The following is a 15,317-nucleotide window of genomic DNA, read 5'->3' as shown; positions in this document are numbered from 1 at the left end:
GGTAAGACACTGCTGATGCCTAACATTCTTTGTGTATCATTTTAGAAGGTGAATTTAGTTTTGTAAGAATCATAGTATCATAGAATATCAGGGTTGGAAGGGACCCCAGAAGGTCATCTAGTCCAACCCCCTGCTCAAAGCAGGACCAATTCCCAGTTAAATCATCCCAGCCAGGGCTTTGTCAAGCCTGACCTTAAAAACCTCTAAGGAAGGAGATTCTACCACCTCCCTAGGTAACGCATTCCAGTGTTTCACCACCCTCTTAGTGAAAAAGTTTTTCCTAATATCCAATCTAAACCTCCCCCACTGCAACTTGAGACCATTACTCCTCGTTCTGTCATCTGCTACCATTGAGAACAGTCTAGAGCCATCCTCTTTGGAACCCCCTTTCAGGTAGTTGAAAGCAGCTATCAAATCCCCCCTCATTCTTCTCTTCTGCAGGCTAAACAATCCCAGCTCCCTCAGCCTCTCCTCATAACTCATGTGTTCCAGTCCCCTAATCATTTTTGTTGCCCTTCTCTGGACTCTCTCCAATTTATCCACATCCTTCTTGAAGTGTGGGGCCCAAAACTGGACACAGTACTCCAGATGAGGTCTCACCAATGTCGAATAGAGGGGAACGATCACGTCCCTCGATCTGCTCGCTATGCCCCTACTTATACAGCCCAAAATGCCATTGGCCTTCTTGGCAACAAGGGCACACTGCTGACTCATATCCAGCTTCTCGTCCACTGTCACCCCTAGGTCCTTTTCCGCAGAACTGCTGCCTAGCCATTCAGTCCCTAGTCTGTAGCTGTGCATTGGGTTCTTCCGTCCTAAGTGCAGGACCCTGCACTTATCCTTATTGAACCTCATCAGATTTCTTTTGGCCCAATCCTCCAATTTGTCTAGGTCTTTCTGTATCCTATCCCTCCCCTCCAGCGTATCTACTACTCCTCCCAGTTTAGTATCATCCGCAAATTTGCTGAGAGTGCAATCCACACCATCCTCCAGATCATTTATGAAGATATTGAACAAAACTGGCCCCAGGACCGACCCTTGGGGTACTCCACTTGATACTGGCTGCCAACTAGATATGGAGCCATTGATCACTACCCGTTGAGCCCGACAATCTAGCCAGCTTTCTACCCACCTTGTAGTGCATTTATCCAGCCCATACTTCTTTAACTTGCTGACAAGAATACTGTGGGAGACCGTGTCAAAAGCTTTGCTAAAGTCAAGAAACAATACATCCACTGCTTTCCCTTCATCCACAGAACCAGTAATCTCATCATAAAAGGCGATTAGATTAGTCAGGCATGACCTTCCCTTGGTGAATCCATGCTGGCTGTTCCTGATCACTTTCCTCTCATGCAAGTGCTTCAGGATTGATTCTTTGAGGACCTGCTCCATGATTTTTCCAGGGACTGAAGCTGAATAATAGACGAAGAAGAAGAAGAAGAAGCTGAATAATAGACAAAGAGATCTGACATACAGTAACCTTTTGCTCTAGAAGAGGTCTTTTTAGGAGATAGCAAACAATTGTCATGCTGAAAGTTAGCTACAGTATTTACTTGAATTCTAGAGCATCAAGGAGTGAATTATTTTAGGCCCTGATGCTGCACCTGCCTGTGCCTATGTGAAGCCCTGCTGACTTCCAGGTGAATAGAGGGGTTCATGTAGGTACAGTCAGTTGCAGGATCGGGGACCCACTGTTTTCCCCTGCCACACTTGTAACCTTCTTAAAACATCCTTTTAGTGTTTTCGTTTATTGTATTAAACAAGAAGCTGCCCTTTTAACATCCTCTTAAACCAGGACACAGGTTTGAAAGGAAAGTTTAATCTTCTTGTAAATCTCCTGGTGTCAAGTCAGCACTTACCCTTTTTTATGCTCTTCCCAAGGAAGAAACAGAGCAATTAATGTCTCTCTTACACACACACATTCACTCACTCTCTCTCTCTCTCTCTCTCCTCCCCGCCCCCACCCCATTAATTCAGAGCCATCTTTTCATCCAGCCTGCCTGCAAAGTACAATGTACGTGGACAAGTGTGTGGTATCATTTAAAGCCAATGAGATCTATGACATTAGGAAGCACAGATTAGAAATAATTGCAGCTGGTATCCTGCGTTCTTTCCTATCTTTCTGTGCTGATCCATGTGATGGAGAAAATGGTTTGCTATGGAGATGTACAGGTTTTGTAGTTCTGTTGTGTTCAGGGTACAGTGTAATTTATTTTTTAATACTGTGATTAACTTTATGCTCAACAATTTTCTGTTTTTCCTTTACAAGAGGTGTTTACTTGAGATTACAAGCTTATCAATCAAAGACAACTGTATCAATGTGATACACCTAGACATTTGTAAAGTGTTTTACTTAGTACTGCGTGACATTTTGATTTAAAAAAATAACACTATGCAATATCAGTAAAGCACACATTAAATGGAATAAGAATGGGGTGACTGATCAATCTCGAAAAGCAGCCATCAATGAGGAATCCTTCTCAAATGGGGGTGTTTCTAATGGGTTCCCATAGGGATGAGTTCTAGGTCCAACACTGTTCAACATTTGAATCAGTGATCTGGAAGTAAGTATAAAATCACTGCTGATAATTTGCAGATGACACAAATAGTGGCAAAAAAGTAAATAATGGTGAGGACAGGCAGTCATACAGAGTGGTCTATATCACTTGGTAACCTTGGCTCATTTTAAACAGAATGTTTTAATACAGCCAAGTGAAATGTAATACGTAGAGGAACAAGGAATGCAGGCCATACCTACAGCATGGAGGGCTGTATCCTAGAAAGCAGGGGCTCTCTGGAAAGGATTTATGGGCCGTAGTGGCCAAACAACTCAATGTTAACTCCCAGGGCAGTGCTGTGGCAAAACGACCGAATGCTATCTTTGAATGTATAAAAGGAGGAAGAGTGAGTATAAGTCGGGAGGTGATTTACCTCTGTATATGGCATTGGTGTGACTGATACTGGAATAGTACGTACAGTTCTGATAATTCTTTAAAAAGATTGGAGACGGTGTAAAGAAGAGCCACAAAAATTACTTGAGGGCTGGAGAAAACACCAAACAGAGAAAGATTTAAACAGCTAAGTCTGTTTGGTTTAGCAAAAATGAGATTGAGCAGTAACATGATTACAGTGCACAAGTACTCAGTTTTTAATTCCCATGAAAGAGCTCTTTAACCTAGCAGAGTATGGTGTAATAAGAACCAATGATTGAGTCTGTCTGTCTTTGGCAGCCAAATTAAAAAGGAGGCACAGATTTTGAATAGTGATGACTATTAACCACTACCAAAGGGAGTGGTGGATTCTCCATCTCTTGAGGTCTCTAAGTCAAGACAGGCTGCCTTTCTGGATGATACGCTTTAGTCAAACGCAAGTTATTGGGCTCAGAACAGGGATAACTGGGTGAGGTTCTACAGCTGTCAGGTTAGATGATCTAATGGCCCCTTCTGGCCTTAAACTCTATGGATTTGTGAATGTTGGCGCTTGACAACTGAACAAGCGATGGCATTGGCTTGCATAGGCAGGTGTAGTGCAAGCTTCTGCACTCTGTTTGGCCAGTGCACCACTGTCCTGACTTAAAACAGCTCTCAGAACTTCCATACAGTTTAATGTGACTGGCTGTTCCATCCAGTGGAAATGAGTTGCCCCTCCCCTCCTCAGTGCAAGCCCAGCGTCTGTCTTAAAATCCATCTCTTTTCCAAGTCAGTACTGGGCATGTAGGTAATGCCTTCAATCCTTGGCTCTCAGAGCACTTCTGACATGTTTATTATGTGTATCTACACTGTGAGCTAAAGGTGTAACTTCCAGCTTGAGGAGACATCACCATGCTAGCGTGATCAGAGCTCGTGTGCTAAAAATAGAATGTAGCCACAGCAGCGAGAGAGGCTAGCCGTGCTGAGTACGTCTTGGACAGGTATGTGCTCACGGTGACTAGCCCCTCACACCATCATGCTGTACAGGCGAGTCTCATCTTACACGCATTTAACATGCGCAAATTCAGCTTTGCGCGGTCGGCAAAAACAAAAAAAAGAAAAATAACCATTTAAATACTGTACCTGTAGTGCAGGCGATTCTGCCCGCCATTGCACTCAATGTAATTTTGACTATACGCGATTTTTGCTTTACGCGCTGCCTGCGGAATGTAACCCCAGCGTAAGATGAGACTCGCCTGTACTCTATTTTTTTAGCCCGCTTGCTCCATCAGAGCTAGTGCAGCTGTGTCACCTCAAGCTAGAATTTACATATCCAGCTCGACATGCAGACATACATGAACGCCTCAAAACGCTTCTGTGAGGTATTGAGATCCCCACCCCATCTTACAAACAGGGAGACCATGGTACAGTTATTCCCTTGTCCAGCAAAGCTTAATTAAAGCATATGAGTAGTTCCATTGAAATCGGTGGAACTACGCACATGCTTAAATTTCAGCACATGCTTAAGTGCTTTGCCAAATCTTGGGCTAAATCATTTGTACAAAGTCACACTTGAGTCAATGGAAGAGCCAGAAACAGAACCAAGCCCTCATAACTCCCAGTCCCAGGCTCTCTCCACTAATACACTTTTCCTTCTGTCTGCTAGATGAGTACTATGCCAGGACTTCCTACTCGGCCCTGTTTCTATGATATTGACTTGGATCCAGTCTCAGAACAGGTGAATGGGCTATTCTGAAAAGAAATGTTAACCAAAGGTAAGTCTCTTACTTAGGCTAGAAGCCTTGCAAATCTTTGGGTTGAGTTAAGGGATTTACTCACATCTAACTATGAAGCCATATGTTTCCAATGGCATTTGGTTGTAATTCCTCCTAAAAGTTGCCTTTGATATGCTAGATGTATAGATATACATATATATTAGTAATTAAGTTTTCATTTTTCTTTCTAGCTACCTGAAGCTTACTTGATGAGTAATGCAAACTCAGTTATCCCCGGATTTAAGACAAAATAAGATATGGCTGAGAAAATGAAATACATGAAGTGACTGGGAGAAAGGAGCATTTGGAAACGAATGAAATGCATGCATTTATTTTTTTAATTTGAATAAATTTTAAAAAAATTTTATTTCAGGCTAACTTTTAGTTCAGTGAGCATAAGAACTTGTAAATCTTATACACTGATGTTTTTCAATGATATTGCCTTCATAGAATCATAGAATATCAGAGTTGGAAGGGACCTCAGGAGGTCATTGCTTTTGCCCTTCATAATTGCAGATGGAGCAAAATACAAAACTTGTTTTTAATACCCTCTTTCAAGCTCTGTGATTTTTACTTATTAAAATATAACAATAAAATTGCAGTTTCTCAATTGGTACAGTGTTTACAACAACCCAGGGCTTAACTGGTTGTTTTTAAATGTGTTTTAGAGCACAGATACACCTTATCCCTTAAAGTCTGAGCACTGTATCTTCCTATTGCACTTAACTCTATAATCTATTGCTAGCATTAAAAGAGAAAATGTGCCATCAGACTACACTAATTCAATGAAAAGTAGGTAGTAGGGAAGAATCCCTTTGCTTCTGTTCCTACCCTAAAGTTTCTGACCGTTAGTTTCTGCTTTGAATTTTTCTTGTGGGCACCTGCACTCTATCCAGTCTTAAGAAAGCCCTGCAATCTGTGTTTCTGTTACCTACTAAATTGTTAATGGCAGTGGAGCATATAGACTTTTGCCTTTTTGGAGACTGGATCACCATGCTGTGGCTGGGGACGGGAAGCTGTTCCATACGTGGTTTTCAATAGATGGCTGATGAGCAAGGATGAGATTTGTAAATGATGTAACAACTTTTGTTGAAATCCCCTTTTTGGTGAGAAAAGACAGCCCTAGCACTGAATGAAATGGTCTGTAACAAGGTTTGTCACAATAGGCCAAAAAATCACTTCATAATGTGAAAATGTAGTTACTGCCAGACTTCTAATTAACACCACTAAATTGCTAAAATCCTTCAAGAGTTCCCTGGGTTTTAAGATATGCATGGAGATTAATGAAATAGAAGTTATTTTTATGATGAATTTCGGGATCGTACATGGCAGCAGTCCCAGTATTGACAAGTAAAAGTGATTATTGCAGTAATACTGTTGAGCCTGCAGTGCACCACTGTATAAATTTAATCCAGTTTCCTTTCTGGGGTACTGCATATCATCTGTAGGAAAATAAATTACCTGAATTATTCAGTGGGTTTGGATGTACTCTGACTATAAAAGATCTGAAGTGAGACCACAAGTTCTTTGTGTCAGTTGGCTAAAATAACTTGCCTATGCAAGCAGCTAAATATTTTTGGATAATTCTTTCCACATAAAACTGCAAGGCCCATATGCTTGTGTTAGATCTGGACCTAGCATATGTTAAAAAATTGCTCTGACTGGAAGAAAAGTTGATGTAGGTGTATGCACCAACCAGTACATGAGCTGATCTGTAATACACATACACTATATATAGTAAGCTAGCAAGGAGAATAATTATGTAACAATTACATAGCTGTCACAAGAGTGAAGTTAGAGTAACTTAAGTTGTCATAAAATCCCTAGATGCATTTAAATTTTCTTTTATATAATATCATTCCAAGGAGAACAACTAATCTTCAGAACATAAACCAGACCACTTGCATAGGGTCAGGAAGGATTTTCTCCCCATATTTAATAGTGCATGTGGCTAGGCACCCTAGGAGCTTCTTCATCTAAGGCATCCTGGACAGGCCAGTTCTGGAGCCAGGATGCCAGAATAGACAGAGCTAGATCCTAACTAACTTGTGTCAGCTGCTACATTTAATACTTGTTTCATCTCATGGCTGCACTTCTTATGGCATCTCCCTCTTGCAGTCTTCCATTCTACTAACTTTATCTTGTTCCTTCAGCCTGTCTTGTCTTTCCTCTCCTAGCCCCCACCTACCCTTCCACTTCTTTTGTACAACCTTGCTTTAAAAACTAAACACGGGCTTTGTCCCTCTTGGCCAAGGACTGGCTGAAAGCAAACCTGATGAGTGTGTCATTGATCTCGGGACAGATCATAGAGGCATTCATTCTCCATAGAGCATCTGTGGATCTGAAGCTAAACAACCAGGAGTCCTTGTGGCACCTTAAAGACTAACAAACTTCGGGCTAGTGTTGCTGTCCTGCCAAGGCTGTGCACGGCGCGGTGCAGCCCAGGCTGGGCGCGAGGGGCGAGCCGGCCTCCGGCGGGGGGCAGGTTGCACAGGCAGGTGCCTGCCGGGCCGGAGGTGCTGGGCGCTGCGGGGCTCGGCGGGGGCGCCGCACGGTGCGTCTCCGGGCAGCCGCCGCAGCGCTCGTCCGCCCGCAGCGCCCCCTTTGCTTCTCCCGCCGCGGCCACGCCCTGCCCGCAGCCCCCGTGCGCGCCGGCTCTGCGCCTCCCCGCCGGGCCGCTGGCCCGCGGGAGCCGGGGGCGTGGCTCGAGCGGGGCGCGTCCCCTGCCCCGGGGCGGGCGGGCCGGGCTCCCTGCCCCCGCGCGGCGGCGGCGGCGGCGGCTGGGCGGGTCCCCGCGGCGGCACTGGCAGCAGCAGCAGCAGCAGCGGGCGGAGCGGGCTGCGGGCGCCGCTCTCCGGCGGGCCGTGGGCGCCAGGTGAGAGCGGGCGTGGGCTGGGGCGGGTCCGCTGGCCTGCGTGGGTCAGGGAGCCGCCCGGCACCGTGCCCCTTGCACGCCACGTGGGCGGAGCGGGGCAGCGTCAGCCCGAGCTGCGGGCGCGGGGCCCTGGGGCTGGAGCGGGTTTTGCCGTGGGGCTGCGGGGAGCAAAGCTGGGCGGCGCTGGGCTGCGTTCGTGCAGCGCCCCCGGCTCCGCGCGGAGCCGCCTGCCGCTGTGCAGAGAGGGTCGCTCTGTGCTCCGCGTCCGGGGAGCTGGCTAGTCCTGGGCACGGGGAGGGGACAGCGCTGGCCGCCGGGGAGCTGAGGGGCAGCCGCCCTCCTCGGACCTTTGCAGCCCTCCCTTGGTCTGGAGGAGTTGTGAGCCTCCCTGGAGCACCCCGGGGAGGGTGGGGGGTGTGCCACTAGGGGAGGGAGAGGGTGAGAGCGCCTCGAGGGGCACATCGCTTCCCGGCTCAGCCCCCTGCCAAGCCTGAAGGCAACCGGCACAAAGGGAGAAGACTGAAAATGGGGCAAGCCGGAGAGGATTCACTGGGGCTCAGCTCCTCTGCTGCCGAGCCAGCCCTGTTGCGCTTCAGACCCCGGCTCCGGATGATGGAACTGTTCACACGGAAAATCGGAGGGAGAATGTTTCTTCTCTTCCCCCCCGCCCTCCCATCTATTTCTTTGCCTCTAGCTTCATTTTTCATTACGGTGGCTGGCACACGAAGGAGACAGGTGACTTGTGTTGCGGCAGCCTCTCTTCCTTTCCACAAGGGAGCTGATAGATCTCTTTACAGGCAAAAGTTTTCAATCTCTGTCATTTCCTGCTCGCTCTATGTAGCGAATTATTACGAATGGATCTTTTGCATTAGTGTGCTGGAATCTAGGCTTTTCATTATCAATCGCTCCCTAGAAAGACTTTCCCTGTCTGTGTATGGCAGGGTAACACATCACAGTTGATGCAAGTTTTGGCTGAAGATTTGGTGAGTACCATAGCATCATAAAGACAAAGGCCAACGTTTTCAAACACTGGGCCGAAAGTTAGAGAAATAAATCCATATTTAGGATTCTGAAATAAATGACATGATTTTCAGAGGTGCTGAGCACCCACAACAGCTATTAGTCACAATGGGAGCTGGGAGTGTTCAGCACCTTTGAAAGTCAACCCACCTGGTTAGTTGTCTGAATAATGATGAAGGAGCTGAACTTTTAGCAACACTGTTGAAAATTTTGGCCATAACATCAGTCTTATGTAAGGTGAACCTATTTGTTGGGAAACAGTGTGTTTGCAAACTATCAGAAATGTTTCCATTTCCATTGCAAATACTATAGCTTAGGAAACCTCCAGAGATTTGGAGACCATATAAAGAAACCTGCATTAAATCAAAGGTGTTTATATTGTGGGTGCCTGGGTCTGTTGGCTGGTATGGATATCCTAAGGCTTTTTCTGTAATTTGAACATTTCTATTTCCTTTATTTTCTATTTAAAAAAAATTAACTGAGAAAGATTTATTCAGAAAAGGGGTTATTGATTAAGGCTTCAATTCAGTAAGGTACTAAGCACATTGTAATTCTCATTCTGTGCAATTTCAGACTCCACTAGCCTGAAGATTGCTAATAATCAGCATCCATTTTTTCTGCCATTCAAGAAATAAATTGCCAGGCACATGGAGTGTACAAGAGGTGAAAGCACTGAGATGTAATGCTTACTGTGTCATTTGATCTAGAATTGCACAATGATGTGAGCAATGTCATGAAGTGATCCCAGGGCATCCTGCTTTAAAAAATAAAAAAAGAGAATGAGACTGGAGAAGACACCTAATCTTCTCTTGGCTGTTTTCTTCAGACAGATCCATTTCCTTGTCTTTCCAGCCAGAAATACAGTAATGTCGATACAGGGGGAAACTAATGATGATTAAGGAATGCTGGTCTGGGTCTCCTTTCCAAAATCAGTGTTTGTGTCAGTTTACAGATTCCATATTCTGGATTGCAGATAGTCTCCATAGCACATGTGGTCTCAAGAGTAAGGTTTAGGGGAAAGCAAAGATTGACAAATAATTGTGGCAAAACATTATTTTTTGCCCATATACAAATTGATTGCATGTCAGTGACTTGAATTCATAATCAAATAAAATATCGGTGCATTGCTTTGCTTGTATTTTTATATGTTGTTGCATCCCTAAGCCACAGCAAATAATGTTAGATAAGTTTCAGAGTAACAGCTGTGTTAGTCCTTATTCATAAAAAGAAAAGGAGTACTTGTGGCACCTTAGAGACTAACCAATTAATTTGAGCATAAGCTTTCGTGAGCTACAGCTCACTTCATCGGATGCATACTAGATAAGTAAATTACTGCATTTAGAAGTTTAGTTTTTTAAAACATACATACAATAGTGTTTTTTAAAAAGTAGGACAAAAAAGAAAATATTTTTCAAAAAAGAATTTCCCAGAGTTATCCAAGGAGAGAGGATCCCATGTACTCACTGAGAAGTATGTCAGTGTGGTATAATGTGTATTTGTATCTTTATATTCAGGAATGTTCGGAAGGGTTACATACATTTTATGATGAACATGTGTTCTGTGAAAGTGGGGTTGCCATGGAACGCTTGCACACACTGTAAATAAACCAAACTGTATGAAGGAAGCTTCTCTTTTATAACTCTCAAACCCTCCATTTTATATTTTATGGAGCTGCATATGATCATCTTATGCATTAAGAATAAAAACATCTGATATCTCAATTCAGAATTTCCCTTGGGGGAATTATGAGTGTGTATGGGTCAGTAGGGGAAAGTGTTTCTCATGGGAAAAACATTTTCCTAACAAGTAAAATATAAAAATAAACTTCCCTTTCTACCCACATAAAAATTCATATATATGCAAGATTCGTGTGGTAGTTCTCCTGTGTAACTAGAGTGGCACTCTTGAAACCCCATTTTGCCTTCATATATTGAAACACAGCTCCCATTGATTACAAGGGTGTATTTGAGCATAGAATAGCGCGCGCACACACGTATATCAGGACACAGAGCACGGAATTTTAGAAATTGAAAAATTACCCAGTTCTTATAAACACAAATTGTATATCCATTTTTATGACGTTTTTCATCATTTGTTTGTTTTGTTGCAGATACATATGAAGCAATTCGAGAGATGAAAGCCTATGCCATATTTTTCAACATAAATGGCAAACCTTGCAATATGAATTGAAAGCAAATGAAATGCAAAGAAGGAAAGAGGAAAAACAGCTGACCCTATCACTGGAGGCAAAATAAGGCCGCTTGGTGTATCTTTTTTTTTTTTTTTTAATATCACTTCAATACAATTGCTCAAAGAATGTGAAATAATGAACATATTAGCAAGTAGTAGTTGTTGATTGATGCCCATCATAAAATGAAAACGGTCAATTCTTGATCTGATTTAACATCCATTTAAAAAAAGTCCAACTGTTGCTGAAATAATATCCTCGTATCAAGTAGTGTTTCAGGTTGGCCATCCCAGAGATGAAAGTGAGCCTATTTGATAAACTGCAGTAAAGTGTGTGATAATCTATCCAGTCAGTCTTTCTCTCAGGACAGGTAAGAAAAAAAATCATAGTGGAAATATAAATGTAGTGTAACAAGTCCATCAGAACATTTCTTTGCATAACACCTCGTCAGTTCACAAAAGTAATTTCATGTTTTTTGGATGAAATTTCAAAGAACTGCACTCTGAGCTTACCTGCAATTAATTTATCTGATGGGTTAATAGAAAAGAAAAATATATGAAGAAATTAGAAGGCAGGACCACAAATATGGAGAAGGCAGCTAAAGAAATTCAAATGGAAAACACAGCACAATCAGAAAATCCTAGTGCAGCAAAACTGTGCTCTTCAACTGAAGAACAGGCAGAAAAACTCACAATGTTTTGCTTTAAGAAAAGAAAGAAGCCATGTAAGAAGGCATTGGAGATTAAAGGTGTCTGTGAAGAAGACTCTGTAACCTTGAAACATACAAGCCAATCCATCAGTGCAGCCCCTGGAGAAGGGGAAGTTTCCAACCAATCTCAGTCATCAAGGGGAACCTGGACAACTATAAAACGTCTAGTGACACCTAAGAGAAGGTCAAAATCTTCAAGGAAGCAGACACACTCTGATTCTCAAGTGCAACTGGAGATAAATGCTGAGGATCCTGGCTTGCAAAGTTTTCCAAAGAATCAGGTTAGTTCTGGGCTTAAAATTCCCTGTATACGGTTCTCAAGAGGCAAGAAAAAACCCAGCCATTCTGAAATAACAGAAGAATCAGATTGCAGTGTTAAAGCAAATGAACTGATGGGCATTTTGAATAAAGCTAACAGTGAACCAGAGAATTTGGCAATAACAGTCAAATCTAGCATGGATCAATCCTTCAGCCAAGCATCTGAAAAAAGTGACAGGAACTCACTTAATTCCACTGGGAAGAATGCACTTTTGGTAGAGTCCAGACCAGACATTGATCAACACACACAGTGCATCGTTCAGTCTGAAATAGCAAATTCAGAGGCAGTTGCTATAATGCTCCAGGAAGAGCTACACCAGAAGAGCCTACATGAAACTCCTGAACATACACTTGTAGCAAACCAGGGAGTTGATCTCAATACCACCCTTAGCGCTAATGTTTCTAAGGACCTGCCAGATAGAGTAGCTGAAGCCACAGAGGTACAAGAAATAAATTACATCCATGACACAGGGCTTGAATGTAGAGAGTCTGGAAGGAACATAAATGCTAGTGAAGACTGTAAATCGAGAGAGAGAATAATGAGTTTCAATCAATCGGCATTTAAAGATGATGCAGTAAGTGTGCAGAGCTGTTTAAATGAACAATTGAAATTAGAAGAAAACAAGGATGCCAGTGGAGTGAGCATTGTGATTACAATTACTGAAGCAGATGATGAGCCTGATGAAGAGGAGTCGAACCAGGACTGCAAACTGTCCTCAATTTCATGTGAACATAAGCAAAAGGTGAATAAAAAAATAAGTGGGAACCTCAATTTCAGTAAACTTTCTAATCGCAAAGAGGCCGTAGTAGCAGGCAGTGGCCCCAGGAGGGAGGCTAAAGTCAGTTCTCCTGCTCAGTCACCCAATAGTCTTAGTGATCAGGAACACGGAACTTCAGAACAGTATGAATTGCTTCTGATAGAAACTGCTGCTTCCCTTGTTAAGGCAGCGATTCAGTCATCTGTAGAACAGCTGGTTAATGAAATGGCTTTGGACCATAGTAAACATAACAGTGTTCTGTAATGACAAGAATGCCCCAAAATATAGTCTGACTCAGCAGCAATTTAAAATTGTTTAGCACCAAGATGAAAGGCTAGAAAGTCTTAACTCCTTAGGTATTTGCGGTCTGTGTGTAGTGTATTTCTGCATGCTGGATAGGCCATTGTGTATATGTAAAATGGATCCAAGAATAAGGACTCAGTCCTGCAAAGTGTTGACAGGCTCATGAGATTGGGCTTTAAAACATTGTGATTGTTGATAGCTGTGGAAAAGGTAAGTTGTTTTAGTGGCTGTATTTCAATTTGTCTCTTTCGCAGTTTGGGGGCTCTATTATGTCACTATATATTTTAGATTTTTTCCTATTGTTTATATTTTATTTATTATGGGTTGCTGAGAACTCTCAACTATGTTGGGCCTGTACTCAGCGTAATCAGTTGGAGTTTTGCCATTGATTTCAATGCCGACAAGATTGGGCACATTGACTTCAGTGCAAGTTGAGCATGTTCAGAACCTTGCAGGATTGGGTCAGTGTCTCAGGATGCTCTTTTAAAAAATACTGCAATCTCAACTGACATGTCAATACTATTATTGTATAAAGTGAGGCAGGTATATAGAGTGCATCATGTAATTTAGCCTGTTCCACTGCCCAGAATGTCTTGCGCGTCTCAGATGCATTGCAGTCATGCACTCTGACCCACGGGCATGGCGTTGCCAAAAAATGGTGCCATTGAAGTCCATGGTAAAACTTCCAGTTACATCAGTAGTGCAGGTTTGGGCCTAAGTGAGCAAGTTACTGATACTCTCTTCTGATGCCTTCCTTTGTTTTTATAATGTCGGAGTGCTGAGGCCTGCCCGTTGCTTTAGCACATTTTTACTATGTAGTGTGTAATATAAATAGGAGTGAGCTGCTAGTGCATTAGTGGTACAGTATTGCCTCAGGGTTAAAATAGTTCCCGCAGTTGCAGTGGTCTCCAATCAGTCTGTTTGAACTTGAGCATTTTTTGTTTAATTACTGCTAATGCCCTTGACTGCAGCCAGCATTTTTTTTTAATAAGTCTTAGGGTTCCCCCCCAGCTTCATAGCTCTTCCGAACTTGGGCAAACAAATCCATCCCATCTGTGTGTAACTGCATTAGGCCACTTAATTTCTCCTTGCAGTTTCATTTGAATACACTATCATTGGCATTGTATTCTGAACTATAAAATCATGACTGGTATAGAGAAAGTAGACAGGGAAGTGTTGTTTACTCCTTCTCATAACACGAGAACTAGGGGTCACCAAATGAAATTAATAGGCAGCAGGTTTAAAACAAATAAAAGGAAATATTTCTTCACACAACAACCTGTGGAGCTCCTTGCCAGAGGATGTTGTGAAGGCCAAGACCATAACTGCTCAAAAAAGAACTGGATAAATTCATGGAGGATAGGTCCCTCAACGGCTATTAGCCAGGATGGGCAGGAATGGTGTCCCTAGCCTCTGTTTGCCAGAAGCTGGGAATGAGCGACGGGATGGATCACTTGATACCTGTTCTATTCATTCCCTCTGGGGCACCTGGCACTGGCCACTGTCAGAAGACAGGATACTGGACTAGATGGACCTTGATCTGACCCAGTAGGGCCGTTCTTATGTTCTTAACTGCTGGGTACTGCTGCTTTGAGCTGGAATGGCCCAATCCTGCTCCCATTGAAGTAGTCAGAAAAACTTCAGATCAAGCCCTTAAACACCTGCCATAGGTGAATCCTGAAACAGGTTTGTCATTGACAGAAAATACCAAATGCTTTGTTGTGAGAGTTTTTCTGTATATTGTATAATATATACAGTAAGTGTGTGTGTATCATTTGCCCTGTTCATTACCAGCTCTTTAAAAAGAAGCCTTTTGATTGTAATCTGTAAAAGAATGAATGTGGGTCATGGGGCTATAATTTATGTGCAGCAGACAAATAAACAACCATATTCTCCTGAAAACATGCCTTCTTGTGCATATTTCTGAGCTGATGCAGAGAGAGCAACCTCACTTGGCAATTATGCATTGACCATTTGCAATTTTGGGAATCTTTTTTTCCTCCCCAGGACAGTACATGGATCCTGTGTTAAAATACAAGGGCTACAGTTTTCCCTAGGAACTAGTGCTCAGTCACATTTTAAACATTGGAGGTAGAGAATCCGGGCAAAGCACTCACTCAATGGCACACTCTGAAAATGAGCAATGAACACCAGGGCATGCTTCTGTGTGTATGTGTAGAACGCCAGTCTTAAATCAAGAGGTGTGAAAAAGTGTTTAAACTTTCTTTTCTATGAATGTATTTGCTTAACTGTAGTTTGGATCAGAGTATCACTGATCCAATATCTGTAACACTAATGAATTAGTGCTTTATACCGTTCCCTGCAAATATTGTGGCATAATTTAAAAATGACTCTTCAGCACTTTACGCAACTTTGGAACTCTACCAGCGTTCTCCGGCACAACACAGAAATGCAGGAAGAGGCTTGTTTGAGCTAATGGACTTGCACTAGATGTCTTGATA

The 15,317-nt window shown here is 42.9% G+C and overlaps 2 protein-coding genes across 4 annotated transcripts in view; both read left to right on the top strand.

The window, feature by feature from the left end:
- MTHFD1 (methylenetetrahydrofolate dehydrogenase, cyclohydrolase and formyltetrahydrofolate synthetase 1) overlaps positions 1-5,294 on the top strand; it is a 68,552-nt gene extending 63,258 nt beyond the window's left edge. The window contains 2 exon segments of the mRNA XM_084632046.1: positions 4,576-4,684; positions 4,876-5,294. Coding sequence (XP_084488172.1) covers positions 4,576-4,665 — 90 coding nt within the window. The 3' untranslated portion in view covers positions 4,666-4,684; positions 4,876-5,294.
- A 2,183-nt stretch (positions 5,295-7,477) lies between these two features.
- AKAP5 (A-kinase anchoring protein 5) lies at positions 7,478-14,762 on the top strand. 3 transcript variants are annotated; one of them, XM_084631506.1, is made up of 2 exons: positions 7,478-7,559; positions 10,690-14,762. In XM_084631506.1, the coding sequence occupies exon 2, from the start codon at positions 11,323-11,325 to the stop codon at positions 12,814-12,816; it is 1,494 nt and encodes a 497-aa protein (XP_084487632.1). In that variant the 5' UTR covers positions 7,478-7,559; positions 10,690-11,322; the 3' UTR covers positions 12,817-14,762. The 3 variants fall into 3 exon arrangements, with proteins under 3 accessions (XP_084487632.1, XP_084487634.1, XP_084487633.1); XM_084631508.1 differs by lacking the exon at positions 7,478-7,559 and adding an exon at positions 8,003-8,542; XM_084631507.1 differs by lacking the exon at positions 7,478-7,559 and adding an exon at positions 9,088-9,242.
- The last annotated feature ends 555 nt before the right edge of the window (positions 14,763-15,317 follow it).

Source organism: Lepidochelys olivacea, assembly GCF_965140295.1.
Source record: "Lepidochelys olivacea isolate rLepOli2 genome assembly, chromosome: 6".
Taxonomy (NCBI): Eukaryota; Metazoa; Chordata; order Testudines; family Cheloniidae; genus Lepidochelys; species Lepidochelys olivacea.
Note: the sequence above shows the minus strand (reverse complement) of the source record. Positions and strands in the feature narration are given on the sequence as shown.

Bases quoted from the DNA above. Each gene is read 5' to 3' on its own strand.
- AKAP5 (XM_084631506.1), top strand. From the start codon at position 11,323: ATGAAGAAATTAGAAGGCAGGACCACAAATATGGAGAAGGCAGCTAAA.